The sequence below is a fragment of the Vanacampus margaritifer genome, chromosome 4 (genome assembly GCF_051991255.1).
Source record: "Vanacampus margaritifer isolate UIUO_Vmar chromosome 4, RoL_Vmar_1.0, whole genome shotgun sequence".
NCBI lineage: Eukaryota > Metazoa > Chordata > Actinopteri > Syngnathiformes > Syngnathidae > Vanacampus > Vanacampus margaritifer.
Window position 1 is genome coordinate 10,532,876 of NC_135435.1, and position 19,619 is coordinate 10,552,494.

The 19,619-nt window shown below is 38.0% G+C and overlaps 1 protein-coding gene across 2 annotated transcripts; it reads left to right on the top strand.

The window, feature by feature from the left end:
* The first annotated feature begins 529 nt into the window (after window positions 1-529).
* LOC144050885 (CD151 antigen-like) lies at window positions 530-18,124 on the top strand. Of its 2 annotated transcripts, none has more exons than XM_077564548.1 (8): window positions 530-711; window positions 2,749-2,833; window positions 4,322-4,513; window positions 10,039-10,113; window positions 14,227-14,331; window positions 16,522-16,680; window positions 16,785-16,871; window positions 16,951-18,124. In XM_077564548.1, the coding sequence occupies exons 2-8, from the start codon at window positions 2,750-2,752 to the stop codon at window positions 17,008-17,010; spliced, it is 762 nt and encodes a 253-aa protein (XP_077420674.1). In that variant the 5' UTR covers window positions 530-711; window position 2,749; the 3' UTR covers window positions 17,011-18,124. The 2 variants fall into 2 exon arrangements, with proteins under 2 accessions (XP_077420674.1, XP_077420675.1); XM_077564549.1 differs by lacking the exon at window positions 530-711 and adding an exon at window positions 2,141-2,215.
* The last annotated feature ends 1,495 nt before the right edge of the window (window positions 18,125-19,619 follow it).

Below are 19,619 nucleotides of genomic sequence, written 5' to 3' on the forward strand. Positions count from 1 at the left end.
AATGCTCCTGGGAGGGTATGGGGAGAACAGCTTGAAGAAAACCATTGCCATCCAGTGGTGAATAAGGATGATTACACAATTCTGCATGGCCGGGTTCGTTTGATAAATACAACTTATTTTATGACAATGTCATTGGTGTCATATTAATTAGTACACAATCATGATGCGGTGCAATTCTACTCCACAAAATTAAATATGGCTAAACAAGAAATGTAAGTCTGTGCCCAAACAACTATGATGATGTACAGTAGCCTATCGACATATCCTTGCAAACATCTTCTGGGCTCCAGTGAAGCACAATTAAAAGTTTAGTTATAGTTCATGAAAGTTAAAGTGTATTAATAAACTGCTACTTATCGTGTGTTTTGAAAATAGGCCTACAAGGATCTTCCTGAATCTCGTGAACATGTACCAATAGTTCTGAACTTTATTTATACTTCAAATGTTACTTTTTTAATATTTGTGTTGGGTTTGAGGCCCCTGGTCTAGGGCAAGGATAACTGTGGCCTTGATCAGGACAGGAAAAAGACGCGCTGTCCCGGAAGATGTCCTGGGGTGGAGCTTGTGTGGGTACTGGCTCGCAACCGTGGGATAGTTTTCGTTCGCACGACAGTCTTGTGAACTAAAGGACTCAGAGGGGGGAAAACCCCAAAAAGCAACATCTAGACTTCGTGTGTACATTTTTGTCAAGACTTTAATCACAGATAACAGGTAAGTGAAAGCGCGACTTAGTCGGTTTACCTTACACGGGCCACTTCCATTCCCAACCTTTACAGTGATGACATCTTTTCGCCCTCTAAATGACACATGCAATGTCTGTTAGCCTTTATAACACCACGTACCTGTGCTACACAGGTAAATTATACTTCAAACATGAAAACATACTGTTTAGCCCTAAGTATCGTAACACAACTAGTGTTAGCTTAGTGATGTGCCCCTGTTAGCATTTTAGCTCAGCTTCCTTATCGCTTAGAATTTAAAACCCAATTAGTCAATATTCAGTGTTCAAGACAAAATACGTTTATTACCATTTCAAACGATTTTTAAGACTCGATGAGACGTATAGTGAAGTGAAGTAAAGGCAGTACCATTGAACAAGGGTGGGGGGTGTTCAGGTGAGGCTCAACCATGTGATTTGAAGTAAATTTAACAAATCTATTTACAAATCCTTTAAAAGGAAATAACCTGTATGCTCCCCGAGCATCACATAGGATAGATTCTAAAAGATACACGCAGTCATCACAATCTAATAATGTCAATGCGGGTGCAAGAACTGCATCAAAAGATTCTGATGTGGATGCTCAGTAGGAGGCAGTGCAATTCTACACCACAGCAAATATTTACAACCACACTGATAAACATATTTTGATCACAGTATTTTACAGTGTTCTAGCAAAGTTGAGCATTGTTAATGAATGGATGGATGGATCTTTGCTCAGTTTGATGTACAGTACTTCTTGGGTCTTATATTGTTCAGGTACACCTCATGCTGGATGCTGAACAAAAACATGAAATTGATGTAGAAGCAGTGACATTATTGCATGTTGTCATGTGAGATTAACTAACTCCAATGTTTAATTTTATTTACTTATTATACAACTTTTCAGATTTGCAGCCTGTTTAAAGTTTTTTTTTCTTTTTAGGTTTTGAAGATTTATTTTTTATTTTTTTAAGAATGGCCAATGCCGATAAGTGTCAAAATGCCTTATTTATTTATATTTATTTACTTATATTTATTTTAAAATGTCTTATTTTTTTATTATATTTGGTCTCTTACCATTAGTTCACTTGAAATGTTTGTTCAAACATTAGTCTACTACAGTATTAGATTCAGTCATTCATTAAATCATGTTTTTTTTTTTTTTTTAAACATATCACTATACTACAGGTATAGTATATTAAGACCGCTCTGAAACAAAACACATTGCTGTCTTTACCCAACTGTATATTCTTTGGCACTAAATAACTGCAAAGAAAGCAACAAGAAAACATTAGCTCTCATTTGCATTTAATTTCCAGGCAAATGCTAAGTGTCAAGCATCCACCAGCAGATGGTCTACAGATTCACTCATGTGCTCTCTCTAAATTGATTGCACCATTTGTAGGGAGAGGGAGGGGGAGAGAGTCAATAAGAGGCAGCTGGAGCGGGACAAGTCTGAGCTTGACTAGCAAATTGACAAATACAAGGTGGAGTTGAAAGGGGTGCCAGCAAATGGTGAGAATTCTTCCATGATGGGCTTTCAGATGGGCGATTCTAGGGCCTCCTGTATTATAGGTTTTGGCAATATCATACAACGACACGATCAAGATGATCATATATTGTGGAACAGTATTCGAATACTATTCAAACTAAGGTTGTAAAATCAATGGAAAAGCTCCATGACTTTCAGTTTGTACCTAGTGCTTACTCATCTCTATGTAGTGTACACATGGAATAAATGGCTATAACGTGTCACTACAAATCTGCTATTCTTCCCACACAAACTCATATCATTATTCTAAATATATCAATACTGTTTTCTGTTTTGTTCCTTTTTTAAACACTATTGTAAATGTAAAATTGGAAAAAGTTACACTGCATTAAAATACACTAACGCACAATGTATATACAATACATGTAAATGGAAATTACATTCCGGTAGATTTGTTAGTCGTTCTTTTCCTCAGGTAGCACTTCAAATGTCTTTTTGTCACAAAACAAAACGAAATGCATAAGATTCAATTTATTGTGTTTGGTTCATTGTTCAGCATGGCCGCACGTGAAGAGAAGAAAGAAACATGTGGAACCATCTGCCTGAAATACCTACTGATCACATTCAACGTCCTCTTTTGGGTAAGTCTCTGTGTAATAAGAATTTTACATGTCTTCACAATTACATTTTAATAATTTCTTTTATTTTCCCCAATGATGAACTTTCTAGCCCATTTTCCATGTGTTAACCTAAACATATAGTAATAATTAAGGATAGGCAAGTGATCGCCTTTGATGACCGCAAAGATTTATTTACATAGCTCTTAATCGCAAAAGAGTCTCAAAGGACTTCAATGGCCCACAGTTGACAAATATTGATTATCCTCCGAGCCAAATCCACCATGAAGGCAAGGGAAAACTACCGGGCCACAGGCTACTTTGTCCCGGGCCCCACAGAGAGAAACCTGTGTAAAAAAATCATTGCCATATATATATATATATATATATATATATATGGACTAGCCGCTTGGTCCATAATTATGTGATTGAGGACTGTGATATTATGGTGGTCAGGTGTGAGCATTATCGAGCAGACATGACGGAAATGTATGTGACAGGATAATAAGAGTCCAGCTTTTCCCTCCATACTTTGATTTGTAAGTTGAATAGAGTACAAAATTGGCATTAATTTCCATTCAATTTTAAGGGAAAATGCAATATTGGGATATATAGGCCTTTCATTTTTTCTTTTTTCTTTTTTTAAATTTTATGTATCATAAGTAAGTACTAGTGGTATCGGTGCCTGGTATAGTTGACGACAAGAGTTGAGTGTTCGTATTGGTCGGGAAAAAAAGTGATATCAAACATCCCTCAGTGTTCCCTCACTTTTTGCTGGTGATATGTTCAACGCCCACCTGTGATAGGTGAATTTCTGCAAAGTAGAGGTCGTTTAAAAAAATAATAGTTTAAATAATAAGGTTAAAAATATTTCATTTTCATTAAAAAGGTTTACTAATTGTTTGGATGGTTTAAACGAACGTGCGCCCTCACGGAGCAGTATAGAAATGCAATCGAAGTTGAATTATCAAGCAGGAATGCTGTACGTTTCATTTTATTATACTTTATGCATATGATTATGAATATTAATGCTTATTTTTATCAACATATTTTTATAAAGAATTCGATGCACTTTTGTCTACAATGGTGCTACAGTGTATGTAGCGATTGACTTATTATGTTATGGGCCCAAATAAAAATCCCCGATTGAGTCCACGCGACGGACCACTGTACTTCTTATAACTGCTGTAGTAGCACAGACAATGAGAATGCTGGATTTGACTGTTGCATAGTACTGCATCATATTTGTCTGTTTTGTTCCTTTCCCACAGCACCTTTTGTCAGTATTTCCTTATTTTTGGAACCATATACGCACAGAGTCAATTGTTAATGGTAATAATAGATGCAAGTGTCATAAACCATCTCACAACCACTTCAATAACTCCAATTCCACAGCACAAGTGTTGACATGAAACCCGCGTATCTCGGTCCACACTCATTAATTTGTTGACTGTCAGAGGGGCGGACGCCTCCTCCTCTCGAGATCTGACTCCTGTTGTGTTCTTCTCTCAGCTTGCTGGGGGCGTTGTGATGGCTGTGGGTGTTTGGACTTTGTTCGAAAAGAGCGACTACATCAGCCTTCTCCCCTCAATGACATATGCTGCCTCTGCCTACATACTGGTCCTCGCTGGAGCCATCGTCATGGTAACAGGCGTTCTGGGATGCTGTGCCACCTTCAAGGAGAAGAGGAGGCTACTGCAAGTGGTAAGAGACTATGCGCTGGTATTGAACATCCACACCATAGCTGCATATGAAACACCAAATAGAAAACAGTGTGTGTGTATCGCGCAGGCAACTTCAACCTCAAGTCTTATCACAGTACATCTTATCATTAATTTAAAGGGGAAGTCAACCCCGCCAACAATTCTTTACATTCACATGTTCTTGCAGCCCTAGTCTAAATATGGTATTCTGGTTAATATTGCATTAGTGGAATATGAGTTAAGCAGCAAAATCCAGCAGTTTTTATCAACATCAGAAGGCAGCCATTGTGCCACTTGCTTTCGAGTAAAAATGACATCACAGATGCGCAGGTCTCGGGCAACAACCAATCACAGCTCAGCTTCAGAAAACAGGTGAGCTGTGATTGGTCGTTGCTTGAGCCCTGAGCAACTGTGATGCCATCTGTGCTGCCTGATGGATCAAAGGTCACAGGTATTCATGGTTGGTTTTCAGTCTTGCCGCTTAGGTGCAAAGATTTTTTCCAGATTCTCTGAATTTTTTGATATTATGGCCTGTAGATGACGAAATCCCTAAATTCCTTGCAATAGTACACTGGGAAAAGTTTGGACTTGGATTTGCCCACGCAGTTGTTCACAACGTGGTGAACCTCACTCCGTCCTTGCTTGTGAACAACTGAGCCTTTCGGCGGATGCTCCTTTTTCAGCCAGTCATGACACTCGCACTCAGGGATGTGATTTTTCCGCTAATTCGCGGAATTCCGCTTTTTTTATCTCCCCCCCCCCCCCCCAAAAAAAAAGATAACATCTTCTGCTATAACAAAGACATTTGTGGTATGCTCTAATATGAGTTACTTTTCATTTGGTCATGATACAATTATTTGTTCATGAAATTTGAACTCTTCAACATTATTTATGTGTTAACTTAGTAATCACATTAGTTAGATATGATGATATTCTCAGTGATAGTTTTTAAAAGCAAAGACAGTCCAATGTTTTTGAATGTGACTGATTTTGAGTTGACTAAAACTGCCATTTTATATGGGATAGTTCAATATACATTGAAAATTTATGCTGTTGTTTTGTCTATTTCTTTGTCATGTGAGTGCATTGAAAGTACTTAAAAACACGGAAAACCCATGAGCTCCGGGGGGCTTCTCCCCCCGTGTCCCCCCACCAGGGCACTGCCCTGGACCTAGCTGGGTGCCAGCGGCCCCCAGACCCCCGGCTAAATTTTCAGATAATTTCACTTTGGTCAAATCACATCCCTGCACACTCTAATTAACCTGTGTTCCAAACAGTTTATTTATTTATTTAGCATTCCTCAACTTTCCCTGCGTTTTTGCCCATGTACTAGTTTAAAAAAATATATGTGGCATCAAATTTAAACTGAGAGAACATTTACAAAAAAAAATAAAAAATACCGCTCATCTGTTTGAACATGAAATATCTTGTCTTTGCACTTCAATACAAGTGGGAAAGGATTTACAATTTTAAATTGTTTTCATGCCAAGTAAGCTTGATAATAAAGTGAGATTTAAGTGCATTTCAGAAACTTTAAAAAGTCTCTGCATCATCAAATTTGCTGTGCAGACCATGGTGTTTTTCTCTGTCATGACAGAATCACTTTTGATCATTTTTGACTTTGAACACCATACTTTTTGCATGATGCCTTTGCAAAGGAGTTAGTATATGACTGATGCAGTGACTTTTTTTTTTCTTTCTTTTTTTTTTAACACAGCACACCAAAATGTTACAAAAAGTGTTATCTGTAAAATGTGTGCAAATTCCCCATTTTCTCTGGGCTTTTTTTTTTTTTTCAAACAGCGAATCCCAGTTCGCTGAAATGGAATTTGAGTTAGGGGAAAACGTCACTGACGTTATTGTGTAAACAGTAGAATAAATTCATATAATAAGCTGTTCTGATTCTGTGATTTAAGACAACTGTTGGGTTGTGTGAGCGTGTGTGTGTATTTTCAAATGGCCCACGCTTCCTGAAGAGTTAAGATTAGGCCGATGAATCACAATGATAGAATGAACTTGTCAGCAAGGAGAGATTCTATCGAAATTGTTAAAGAGGGCAAACATAAGGGACGAAAGAGACTGATTCATGAGGCTCCTGTGTTTGCTTGGAGTCTGAGCAGCCTTACCTTAGAAGTACTTGAGCAGTGTGATTGAGGATATACGATTCTTATCTAAATGTCACAGGTTTGAATCGTAACCAGCTGACTCTTTGTCACTCTAGTGCACAACTGTAAAGCTTTGAAAAGATGTACTGTAGTTTCTTTTTTTTAATTAAAGAATATGAACAAATACTAATGTATTCTCCTGACTCACAGGAAGAAGGGTGTGCTGTGTGTCAACAAATTCACTAATGATTATGGGAGAGGAGGAACTATTGTGTCTACGTGCTCCCATTAGAGGCTACGAACTCTTGTTAGAGCACCTTCATTTATTCCGGGTTGATCAATAGGCAACATATACAAATAATTTAGTTGTCTTGGTTGTTGTTGCTGTTTTTTTCCCAGCTCTTGTGGAGGTGGCAAGAGCTCATCTGTAAGGATTTGGAGGCTTTTGGAAACTGAGCAGGCAAAACATTGCAACTAGTTGTTGGGAGAAATGCTAGACTGCACTGCATCCTGATCATGAATCATGATGGCTCTGTGTGTGTGTTCTCCGTGTGCACTGTGCAACATTTTTGTCATACAGCAGAGTATAAATTGAATTTCCTCTTGAGTGATTATAATCAGCATAATACTTTTTTTTTTTTTTAAGGGAGCGAGAGCTCCATACTGTAGTTCGCGGTTCATGTATGTCAGGCTGCTCAGTTTGCAAGCTAATTTTCTATTCTTTTTGCCTTAATTTATGTTATGGGTGAGTTGGGCATCCGAGCTGACTTTGGACGAGAGGCTGAATACATCCTACGATCGTTGCCAGTCATACACAGGCCATATATATAGACACAGGCACACGACCATTCACACCAATAGACAATTTAGAGTCTTAAATGACTTCACATTTTTGGAATGTGGGAGGAAACTGTAGTAGGCCACTCAGAGAAACCCCCCCACGGAACAGGGGCTGCCTGGGTGAAAACATGTCTACTACAAAATATTAACCAGTGATGACCAAAGCCGCTCAGTATACCATAGTTTCTGTCAGAGATTTTGTACTCCGTTTAACTGTAACATGTTGGCTTATGAACATCAGATATATATTTTTCAGAACAATAATTCTAGCTGGCATACAGTTTGGAATGCACTATGACAATTATTCATATTTAAATGGGAGTCAAAACTTGGTAGACGTTCAGGTGCTGTCGGGCCTTGTTTTCAATCTGTATGGATGCAACACAATTGTTGCATATTTCCACCCATCGTGTTACAAATGTGCTTGTAATAAGGTGAAGGAGCAATAGTCAATGCAATTATTTTTTTTTGCTGTTTCAGTCTCATCAAGATGAGGAGGCAAAGTCAGACACAGACGGTAGGGAAGTCGAAATGCAGCCCTGTGAATCAGCCTGCTGAGTCATGTTGGCAGTAATTACACTGTAACCTTAAGATGCCTGCTAGATGATCATGAGTCCACTGGTGTAGGCGCCTCTGCAGCCAACTACAATTTCTGTCACACTTACTCACTCGGTCAAGGTTTTAGTGTGTGATAGTGTCTTTTCTTGCCTTGTAATTCGAACCATCCTACTTTAAACGGCACTGTTCACCAATCACATAGCCGCTCTTACCCTGAAGCAGCCGGGTTCCTCAATGTGTGCTCGTTTTTCCATTACACATTTTCGGGGCTGTGCGATTAAAATGGAACCATTCCTCAGAACCTTTTGAAACCTGATTTTAGACGTAGGCCCGAGGACGGTCATGACGTCACTGTTTGGCCGACTGATGTAGGCGTTTTCTCATGTGGCAAGTAACTCCACTGCACATGCTCATTTGCTGGTCTTAAGTGAGCAAGACAGTGTCAGCCGCCGTCAAGTCTTATTTTATCCACAGATACATGTGAAATTAAAATTTGTTGTAAAACACAATATGGTTCTACTCTATAATAGGGCCGACTGATATGCATTTTTTTAGGCTGATGCAGATACCGATTTTTGGCAGAAAAAAATACAGTTTACCGATTAATCTGGCCATTATTAAAAAATAGATATATATTTAATGCATAAAATTGTGTTCCCACAGCATTTTTGTGTCAATATTCGTTGTTTGAAGGAAAAACACTCCCGAAGCCGATGCTAACTTCCTGTTGGCATTTGAATGGGATCTTCCCTTCACTTTTAGCATTAGCGCTAGGCTATCGATGTATTAAAAACGAAGCATGTTTTGTATTTAAATATACAGTAGATTAATTCTTATTGTTGTGTGTTTAGTTTTACAGTTAACTCCAACTGGGGCGTCATTAAACATCTTAAAGTACGCTTCGGAACAACAGAATAACCACAATAACATACGCTACAGACTTGCTAATGCTACACAAGCAAAATGGTGCATTCAGGGTATTCATTTCACATTGTCGGAAACTTCGCTTTTCTTCAATGATAACGTTTTAAGAGGAAAATAATCGGCCATTTGAGCCAATGTTTGAAGGGCAATAATCGGCCGATCATAATCGGTGGCCGATTAATCGTATACTGTATTTTTTATCCTCTGACGGATGGCTATGTTTCTATTGCTTAAACCTGGAAATTCATTTTTAATCTTTTTTTGCATTTGATGGGATGTAATTTACTACATATTTTGAATCATGGCAAAACCAGTGAAACTTGTGACACAATTTGAGTGTGCAAGTGTCTTGAAGAGTTCAGTTGACCTCATCCCAGTTGATTGGTGCCTGTTGTAATGAAGCAGTGGAAGCCAGGCTAAGCAAAGCCAGTTCATAGCGGGGCCAGGATGTTCTGGAGCCTAAAATGGAAAAGCGGAAAATTCTTGTTAAAGTATTTTAATTCTGCAAGATGAAGATCTCTTTTGCGAGACTTTTAATACCATATCCTTTGTAGCCTACCTATACTAATGCTATTTTTTCCTCCCCGTAAGGGTTCGTTCAAGGCTGAAAAAGGTTGCAAAGACGTTCGCAAACAGGTTTTGTTGTCACAAGGAAATTTTGAACATGTTTGACAAGAAAACGTATTTGTTTGTAAGTATTAAGTAACCACAAAAACTGTTTGTGAACATCTGTCAAACGTCTTTGCAACCTTTTGCAATCTCGAACGAACCCTGGCGAAAAACAACACGTGACGCACGTGCGCACACCCTCACAAGCCTTCGCCGCTCAGTGCGATACGGGCTTTACTGACTAATCTATAAGGTCTTTTTCACTTCTCTTCAGTACCCACATTGAGTGTGGTATTGTATGTTCAATGCATAACTAAATACATATTTAAACGCACACAAACACACATTTTCTAAGTCTTTCCAAAACCTTACCTTACTGTACTGAATATTCCTTATGTGCTAAACTGAGTTAAAGCATTTATTTATTATTAGCAATATATCTCTGAATATCTATTGCTATAATTTATTTATTTTTGTTTTCTGCCTCCAGTATTTTGTCCTGCTGCTGTTTATTTTCCTGTTGGAGGTCATCGCTGGTGTCCTGGCTATTATCTACTATCGGCAGGTAAGTGAAAACTGGTTAAAGTAAGCACCCCGAGCCTTATTATCTTATTACAAATGGGTTTTTTTGCATCCTTGGGGGTTTGCAGTACCGTCATTTCTCAGATTTGATTAAAATCAGCCCACCTTGAGCAATATGATTTCCCTTGCTAATCTTGACATACGCTTGATATGTAATGCTGTAATTGGAGCAGCCACTGCATTATTTGAAAATGAGGAGCCAGCCTTTTTTAAAAGACTTGATGATACTGAAAGCAACGTGTTAAAATCAGGTATTTACAGTATTCACTATTTTGCAAAACGAATAAGTAAACCAACCAACAAAAAACTGAAGAAAATACATTACTACTGCTCCCACTGGGTTTTGAACAAACTGCTGTGCTTATTTGCTGTATTAAATGTGAAACATAACTGGATCTGACAGCCTTCTTCAGCACAGTTTAACATTAGGCTCGCTGCACATTTTCCCACCCATTCATGTTGCATTAAGTTACACAATATTTTTCCACCAGTATCCCAGCCTAACAAATCACTTTTTGTCTGTTTAAAAGTGTACTGATTATTATAAATCAATGATAATTTCGTCGCCGAAAAATTTCCGTCATATTTTTTTCTCACGGCAAAAAAATTTCAGACGAAAATGAAACGAAAATTAAAATAGAAGCCAGTCATTGAGACAATACCAATCAGAAGGAATGAAACGCCAACCTCGCCAGCGAGATTAGTGATTGTGATTCACTCGAGGGAGTTCTTCACATTATCAATCTGATACTTCACTAGGCATACTCGTTTGGGAAAGGCGAGACTTGCTGTACAATACCATGACCTGATTGGACAATGTGGCATCTTTTGTACATTTGTTTTGACCAATCAAGGATAAAAATCTCATCTGCCGTCTCATTTTGGGGAGGCGGTGTGGGGAGGGGGGCACAAACATCTTTACCAGATAAAAATGAGCAAAACGCCTTTCGCTGTGCAAATTCAACAAGGAAATGGTGAGTAAATCCTGCGAGAACATAATTAATTGCAGCATCCATTCGTCTCTTAGGTTTGTTTGTTCCCCCCGCCATCGGCGCTTATTGGTTTCGTCCCGCCTAAACAATGCCTAAACAATGCCTAAACAATGCCTAAACAATGCCTAAACTGTTTGGTCCGACCTAAAAAAGGTTGTCTGTAAACGTATCAGTGGGAGCGGTACAAGATGTATTCTCCGGAGTTTGTGAACTCATAAATACCGCGAGAATTCATCTCGCTGGCAAGGTTAATGAAACGCGGGTGGGAGAAAAGAACCACTCAGAAACTGTTCAGTGTTCAGTGCACTTTATTTAATGTTTAAACATGTTTACATTCATTATGCAGCTGTAAAATTAATCGCAATTATGCACTTTTTTTTGTGTGGTGAAAACTAAGTTATAATATTGTCAGTTCAACATGTTTCATTGAAACAATTAATAAAGACACCGTTCTGTATAAAAGTTTAAATATCGACTAGTGTCAATTTAATCAACTAAAATTGCTCTTTTTTCACTGACTAAAATTGGATTGAAATACAATCAGATGACTAAATTATGACTAAAAATAATTTTTTGTCAAAAGACTAACTAAAACTGAACTAAAATTTCTTGTCAAAATGAACACTGTTGTAAATTCCTTGTTTATGATACGCAAGTTGTCTGCGCACAATCGCTGAGGTCTGACTTTGACTTTGTATGACTCTTATGTGAGCCAAGTCAATTCTCACGTATGAAAACTAGTGAGGATGAGAAAACATCTCTTGAAAAAGCTTTCCTAAATCACTGTCAGTAAGGCTCATGTTAAACTATACAGAACATTTGCTCAGTCATTTTGCCTTGCTCTTGTTTACTCCATTTTATTGTTATGATTATTTGTAGAAAATAAGGTGGATTTTACTGAGTAAAAAAAAGGTCATATATGATGACGTCCTAAAACCGCAACAAAATTCTAGTATAAATTAAACTCACAGTTAGTTTTATGTTCCAAAAACACTGCTTTGCTTTCAGTGAAAATTATTATTCATAGTTTTTAAATGAAATTTCAAATGAGACCTGCTCTTCGATGCTGCTTGACATTCGTCATTGTGCCGTCTCCAGACACATAATATCTTTTAGCGCTTCATCATATTGGAAAAGTTGCCGCTTTGCATAAACCACACATGCCTGCACACAGGCGCTGTTTTACTCCCTACCATCCATCATTGTCACTGTAGCCATCGTGCTCCTATACAAAAGCATGAAACAATGTGGGTGATGTTTCTACATTTATTTTTTTTCTCTTTTGCACCTGATAGCTATACTCAGCCCTTGATTCTATAATTCTGCTTTACATTATTCGCTTTTCACCTAGAACAAAACCTGTAAAACATAATCAAAATTGATGTAATGCATGCAGATGTCATGAGATCATATTAAAGATAAACACATGTTCTATTATGCTCACAAAAATGCACAGAAGCTATTTGTTGCTCTGCGTTGCAGTGCACAGCATTCAACACCAGAGGTCAGCACATACTATTGGAAGAAGCAATTTGAGAAAGATGGCACCTGGCGTGTGCTGGACAGAAAGTTATTTGGGACTATTCTGGCATTGCCATCTAGCAAGGACAAAGTTGATTTCTACAGGGGACACATATAACAGCTTGAAGCGCATATTCTTGTCTTACATTTGGATTGAATGGTGGGCCGCAGGTGTTAGGAGAGGCAAAGTTAAACTAGACGCGCATCTCACATGTAGACACATTATTACAAAGGTAATCACTGTCTGGTCAGTTGCTCAGTAAGAGAGAGAGAAAGAGGTAGAGAAGGAAAGTTGGACTTTGCATAGAACACAGTTCCTGTGTTTTGCACATTTTGAATAAGAACTTAATAGAGTAATTGTTAACATTGCATTCTAAAAACAATTGGGTCAAAAGTATAACCCAGTTATGGATCAAAAATGGACCGATACACTTTATGGGTCAATTTGACCCAATTTTCTCTGTTGTGTTTAGACAAAAGATCTGATTTTTGACCCAAAGGTGGGTGAAATTAACCCAAGTAGAGGATCTAACCCAACTTTACGGGTTGGTTTATACAAAATTGCTCAGTTTTTGACACAAAGTTTGTTCAAATTGACCCAAGTGGAGGATTTGACCCAAATTTATGGGTTGTTTTATACAAAATGGCTCGATTTTTGACCCAAAGCTGGATAAAATTAACTCGAGTAGAGTATCTGACCCAATTTTCTAGGTTGATTTGTACTAAAAATAAAAGCTGTGTCAAATTGACCCAAGTAGACGATCTGACACAGTTTTCTGGGTTGTTTTATACAAAATGGCCCACGTTTTGACTCAAAAGTTGGGTCAAATTGACCCAGCTAGAGGATGTCTATTTTTGACCCATAATTTGGTCATTTTTGACCCAATTGTTTTTAGAGTGTGTGTCCAGCTGTAATAAATTAGTCCATGTGTCAATGACTTGCTTGCTGCATCTTAGGGGAAAGAATTCAAATAAATGTCACATTGTCACTTCTTTCTACTTCTTGTTTCACTTTGGTAATTTATTCTACAATCCCAATAAACTTGAATTACACCCTGCTAAAATGCCAACACGACAGAGATAAACAATCAAGGCAAGCCAAATGAGGTGCGTCGACTCTTGAATTGCTGTCTTCACTTGACTTCCTCAAGTGTAAACAGGTGCTGAACCTTTGGCACCTTCCTTTTTCTCTTCTCTCTCCCCTCCCTCTCTAATCTCACTCTGTCCTCTATATTTCCTCCCATCATTCATTCCCTTGATATTTCTGTCATGCTTTGATTTACAGTGGTTTCCCCACTGGCTTGTTGCCATAGAAACTGAGCCCCTCCAGACCTCCCTGCTCCGCCACTGAGCATTCTTGAGAACAAAACATACATAAACCGCCACACATTCGCACTTACTTCCTCTCCGTGTATTGGAACCTTTGTCCACAATGTGTATCATAAAGACAGCATATTAATCTCATGTGCTGCAAAATTAAAAGTTGCAACTCATTTATTACCAGCCGTGGTCTGTGCTGGACTGTGATGAATTGCGTGGCTACCTTGTGAGTTGTGTGTGCATTTGTCTGTGTCTGTGGCCAGCTAAATGAGGAGCTGAGGCAGAACCTAAGGGAGACCATGATCCAGAAGTATGAACAGAAGACTCATGAGCATGTTACCAGTGCTGTGGATAAACTGCAACAGGAGGTAAGTATTTGCATTACATGTTACCCAACGCAAATGTTAGGCTCATTTTGGGTTGCAAGAGGGGGAAAAAAAGTGTCGACCCTTTGGAATTACTGGTACTGTACCTACTGTAGATTTCTGTTTAAATTGATCATAAAATGTGATCACTCTGAAAAATAGTGCTTTAGATTATTGATATATACAACATAGTTATTATTTTTATTTTTTTATTTTTTTTATAATATTTTCGTCTGGAGTGATGAAAACTTCCAGTAATTCAAATACTCATTAGTAAAATTTGTTGATTTTTCAAAAGGAAATTCAGGGGGGCATCAAATTATTTGAAAATGCCTACACTGAACAAAAATAAAAACGCAACACTTTAGGTTTTGCCCCAATTTTTTCGAGAGCAAGACTCAAAGATCTAAAACTTTTTCTACATACACAAAAGGCCATTTCCTTCAAATATTGTTCACAAATCTGTCTGATGCTGCATTCAAGGAAGGTCGGAAGTCAGAATTATCCCAGTTGGATTTTCCCAGTTCCGACCCGAACGTGTTCGAGGCGAAAGTAAACAACCAAAATTGCGGCTAGTGATACATTGGGTTGTTGTTTTTTTAGTCCTCAAAACACATTTTGACTCCAGCAAACTTGCCGTCACACAATTTTGCTTCATTTATGTACGTATCATATTTCACAAGCATTCCATACAGTTCAGTAGTTCACCATAGAATTTCATGCAGGGAGATAGCGGCATAGAGTCACGTACGTTGTTTTACGTGAATATGTCAAATATTTATTTATTTTATACTCGAGTAAATTCTGGTTTACCATTGAAGGTCTGCGTTTCCATAGGGGTCACCTTTGTAGTGACGTCACAGTGAAGTCGGTCGGTGAAGTCGGGCTCGCTTTTTTTTCTGACTTCGCAAGTGGGATTTCCGAGTTTAACACGATCGCGGTATGGAGTCGGAAAAGTCAGACTTCTCACTTTGCTCGAATGCTGCATAAAACTGTAGTTTTGTCAGATACTGACACCCCCCTCACCCCCCAGACCACCACAATAAAGCAAAATTGCACATTTTAGAGTGGCCTTTTATTGTGGCCAGCCTAAAGAACACATGTGCAATAATCATGCTGTCTAATCAGCATCTTGATATGCCACACCTGTGAGGTGCAGTGTTTGAATTTTTTTTTCTAAATTTTAGTCCAGTTTCAGTCACGCTTATTTATCATAGTTAATGAACTTATTTTTAGTCAACTAAATCTATTTTAGTCCAAGAAGAAAATCATTTTATTCATCGTGATCATTGTGAGGACTAAGCGGTTAAGAAAATGGATGGATGCATGGATAGATAGTTTTAGTCAACAAAAATTGTCAAGGTTTTAGTCTAGTTTTAGTCAGGACAAGCATTTTATCCTTGTATATATTTTTTTGTCTGCAGATTATGTTGAACATTTTGAATCTGAAACAATTTCACATAAAAAATTCTCATCCTTTTGATGAAAAACAACTTCACACAATTACAGTATATCAACAAATGGCTACTATGGATACATGCTTTGAGCTACTAAATTAGCCAGCATTAGTTAGCGGTTGCTTTAACATTATGGTTGGAACGCTATAGAGTTGGATTAATGTTACGTTCTAACTATAATGTACTTCCTTTTTTTGTGTATCATGTAATTTTTGTTTCGTCTTTGCTTTTGAACTAAAATGTCCATAGATTTTAGTCCAGTTATTATTGAGTGAAGCACATTTTCGTCTCGTCTTCATTAGTCGACGAAAATGCATACTGGTTTAGTCACAGTTATTGTTTATTCATGAGGGTTTTAGTCCGGTTAAAAATGTGTGTTGACAAAATTTTTTTTTAGTTTTCATTGACAAAATTAACACTAATGAGGCGGGAGGATTATCTTGACAAAGGAGAAATGCTCAACACCACAGGTTTAGACAGATTTGTGATCAATATCTGAAGGAAATGGCCTTTTGTGCATGTAGAATAAGTTTTTCTTGGAAAATGGGATGTGGCTGTTTTTGAATTTAGTACTGGTTTTGAGGCAAACCATTCATACATCATTTGAATGTTTTTATCATAGCAGTTCACTCTTTTATGTGGTTTACGGAGCATTATTTCTGAAGTTTTTTTTAAATTTTTATTTTCTCTCCTTTTATAAGATTTATGTATTCGGTGTCTCTCTCCCCCCCATCAGTTCAAGTGCTGTGGGAGCAACAATTCATCCGACTGGGAGAAGAGTGTCTGGATCCGCTCCAACGATGGAGACGGCAGGGTGGTGCCTGACAGCTGCTGCAAGACTCCATCCGAGCTGTGTGGACGTGGGGGGCACCCCTCTAACATCTACAAGGTGGAGGTGAGTCTGTGCCAGGTGCTTGTGGTCCCGGCGCTATTAATAACCCAAATTATAAACATAGCACATCACTGGTTGCAGCATGAGGACTTAAGTTTTCCATTTAGGGTGGGTGTATCTCAAAACTGGAGAAATTTATCCAGGACCACCTCAAGATCATCGGAGCGGTGGGTGTCGGGATTGCTTGTGTACAGGTGAGCAAATCTTCACTTTTTGAAAACTGGCAAATGAGCGTGCATGTATGTTTACTGTCCATCTCTGTGCAACTTGCAGATAATAGGGATGGTGTTAACATGCTGCCTATACCATCGTCTCAAGTCGGAGCCATACTAAAGAAGAAAATAAGACGGAGGAAGTCGGCTCGTTGAAGTACTCAAATCATCTCATCGCTATTTTTCTTGTGGAGAGAGGTGAGGGATGAAATGATACATCCGAGTTTCTTAAAATGGTTGGGTGGAAAAACAATTAAGGTTGTAATAAGTAATTAAAAATTCAAATTAGAGTCTCTCGATTACAGCACTGCGGGAAAAAAAAAGCTATGAGATAAAACTGTGGGGATTACTGCCTTTTGCATATTTAATTTAATGAGGGGTCCCCTCTGTGGAAATTCAAGGTACAAGACAATGATGTGAATGTTTTGTAATGTTAGCATGGTGGCCCAATTTGCGGACTAAAACCCGCCGAGCGAATGTCTTTTTCCCAGCAGCACCAGCTACAAGTTTTAACAAGCCCACTTCACCTGCTGTAGCATCCTCTTTCCATGTTAACGAAGCACTCATGCATTTGAAACATGTATTCCATGGTGACCTTTTACATTTTCAACACCAATTTGTACCACTGTTTTTATACTTTGTACACGTCTATTTTCTGTAACGCTTGAAGTTCTCACCTGTGAGCTATTGCTATAGTTGAGCCTTTATTGCCAAATGTGTCGTCACATAGCAACGTGCCACTGTTAGATCGGGTTCTTATCCCCAGTGTGTTGGCAGGGACACTTTATCTGCCAGACTGACGGTACCATGGCTGCACCTTCCTCACCAGCATACTGCACCTTCACTGTAATAACACAATAGTGCCAACATTTATATCTAGTCTAATGTGCAAGGCTAATGTGATATAATGTGTATTGCCTGCCAGCACTGCTGAAAGGAAAGTGCCGATTTTTTTTATTTTACTGTAATTTTTTTTTTGTTCTACCACTGATGCCAAAAATAGACACTGACTGACCTCTGTGCACGTCTACTGTGGCTTTACCAAACACCCTGACAAATAAATGATGATTATAGATCCTCTTTTTAAGTTAAGATTTTATTTTCGTATGATCAATATAGTTTTACAGCATTCAGTACCAAGTATTGACATTCTTTTGTATCAATAAGTTTGTTCCTCAAAAGCGATGCCTTAGGCAAGAATACATATTCATTTAATAAATACTCAAAATCACAAACTGGTTCTGCTTCTTTTTTTATAGTTGAAGTCAGAAAGTAGCAACAGTTTATTAGAAAGAAGGTCAATGTCATCCATAAAAAAAAACCCAATGATTTATCAGTGGGGATAAACCGATTATCGGTGCCGATATTTGGCATGTTGACAAATTTATAGCTGGTATCTCACTGCTTGCGAACGTAATGAATTTTGGGTTTTCATCATGATTTGTAAGATCTTCACAGACAGTTTTTATTTATCAAAAAAGACATTTTGAACATGTTTATACAATTTTTCACTGTCTGCCAATATCTTTTGAAGCCTTTCACGAACCCTGACGAAAACCCCAAATTTGCATGCATTTGTCGCTCAGTGAGATACAGGTAACTTTCCCCATTTATGTATTTATTTAAATTACCACTTTATAAAAGACTGCTGACACTGGAAACTCCCTACACTTTTTATTAAAAGAATAAGAATTATGTTGAATTTTTTTAAATTTACAGTAGAAAACTTAGGCGGCTATTTACATGCTTAGTTTTTAATTTAGCTTAACACTGCAATTTTTGTAATAATGTTTGTGTTGAAAATTTGAAAAGTTGTTTTAACCAACATGCCCAATGGCATTTCAACAAAGTTATTTATTTATTTATTGTAATTTTGACACAAATATTTGCTCTTTTACTGCGAATGAATCTGCTTGAAATATCGGTTATTGGCCTCCTTGACTACTAATAATTGGCATCGTATTGGCCCTGAAAAAAAACATATCGGTCTATCACTACAGTGTCCTTCACTTGTCAGTCGCCAGGTCAGGCCACCCCCTTTTAACTTATTTGCTCCCAGAAACGTATAAATACGTTCTATTTTTAAAACCACCATGTTCCCAAAGATGTTTTTATACGTTAATGTTTTGTTTGTTTGTTTTTTATGCTAGAGCAAGGCTTTGATGCAGCCTCTGAACTGAAAAGAATGCTTGAAGCAATGATAGTTATTACAAAACGGCAAGCAGGTGGCAGCAGAGTATAAAAGATTAACCAGGACCATGTTTCCAAAAACAGGATTGTGAATAATGATGAAACTTATCGATATTCTAATGCTAATTGCTGCAAAACGGAAACATAGAAATATGCTCTTTTTTTCCTGATGAAAGAAGAGCCTCTAATCTTTCTTTTGGGTAGGTTCCATGTTTTAATAGCATTAGAACACAATATTTTGTGGGTCTTGCAAAATCAGTCAGAATCCAGTAAAACAGCCGGAAGCGAAGTGGGTTGCTTCAGTGAAAATGGCTGGGAGTAAATGAGTTTAAAAATAAACAACTCCAAAATGTCTTTAGACCCTCTTGCCTGTAAGCAGTTGCCACTCTTTATGACTGGCACAGGCTTACAGGTACATTAGTGTATTAATCAATTCCCTAATGTCACTGTGCTGCCGGGCTGTCGGTTTGTATGGTGAGTCATTTTCCCAAAGGTTGCTGTTCCTCCGCTGGATTACCTATATATTGTCCCATGGCATCT

Coding starts and splice junctions, on each gene's coding strand:
- LOC144050885 (XM_077564548.1), top strand. CDS start 2,750: ATGGCCGCACGTGAAGAGAAGAAAGAAACATGTGGAACCATCTGCCTG. Junction 2,834..4,321: donor CATTCAACGTCCTCTTTTGG/GTAAGTCTCTGT, acceptor TTCTTCTCTCAG/CTTGCTGGGGGCGTTGTGAT. Junction 4,514..10,038: donor AGAGGAGGCTACTGCAAGTG/GTAAGAGACTAT, acceptor TTCTGCCTCCAG/TATTTTGTCCTGCTGCTGTT.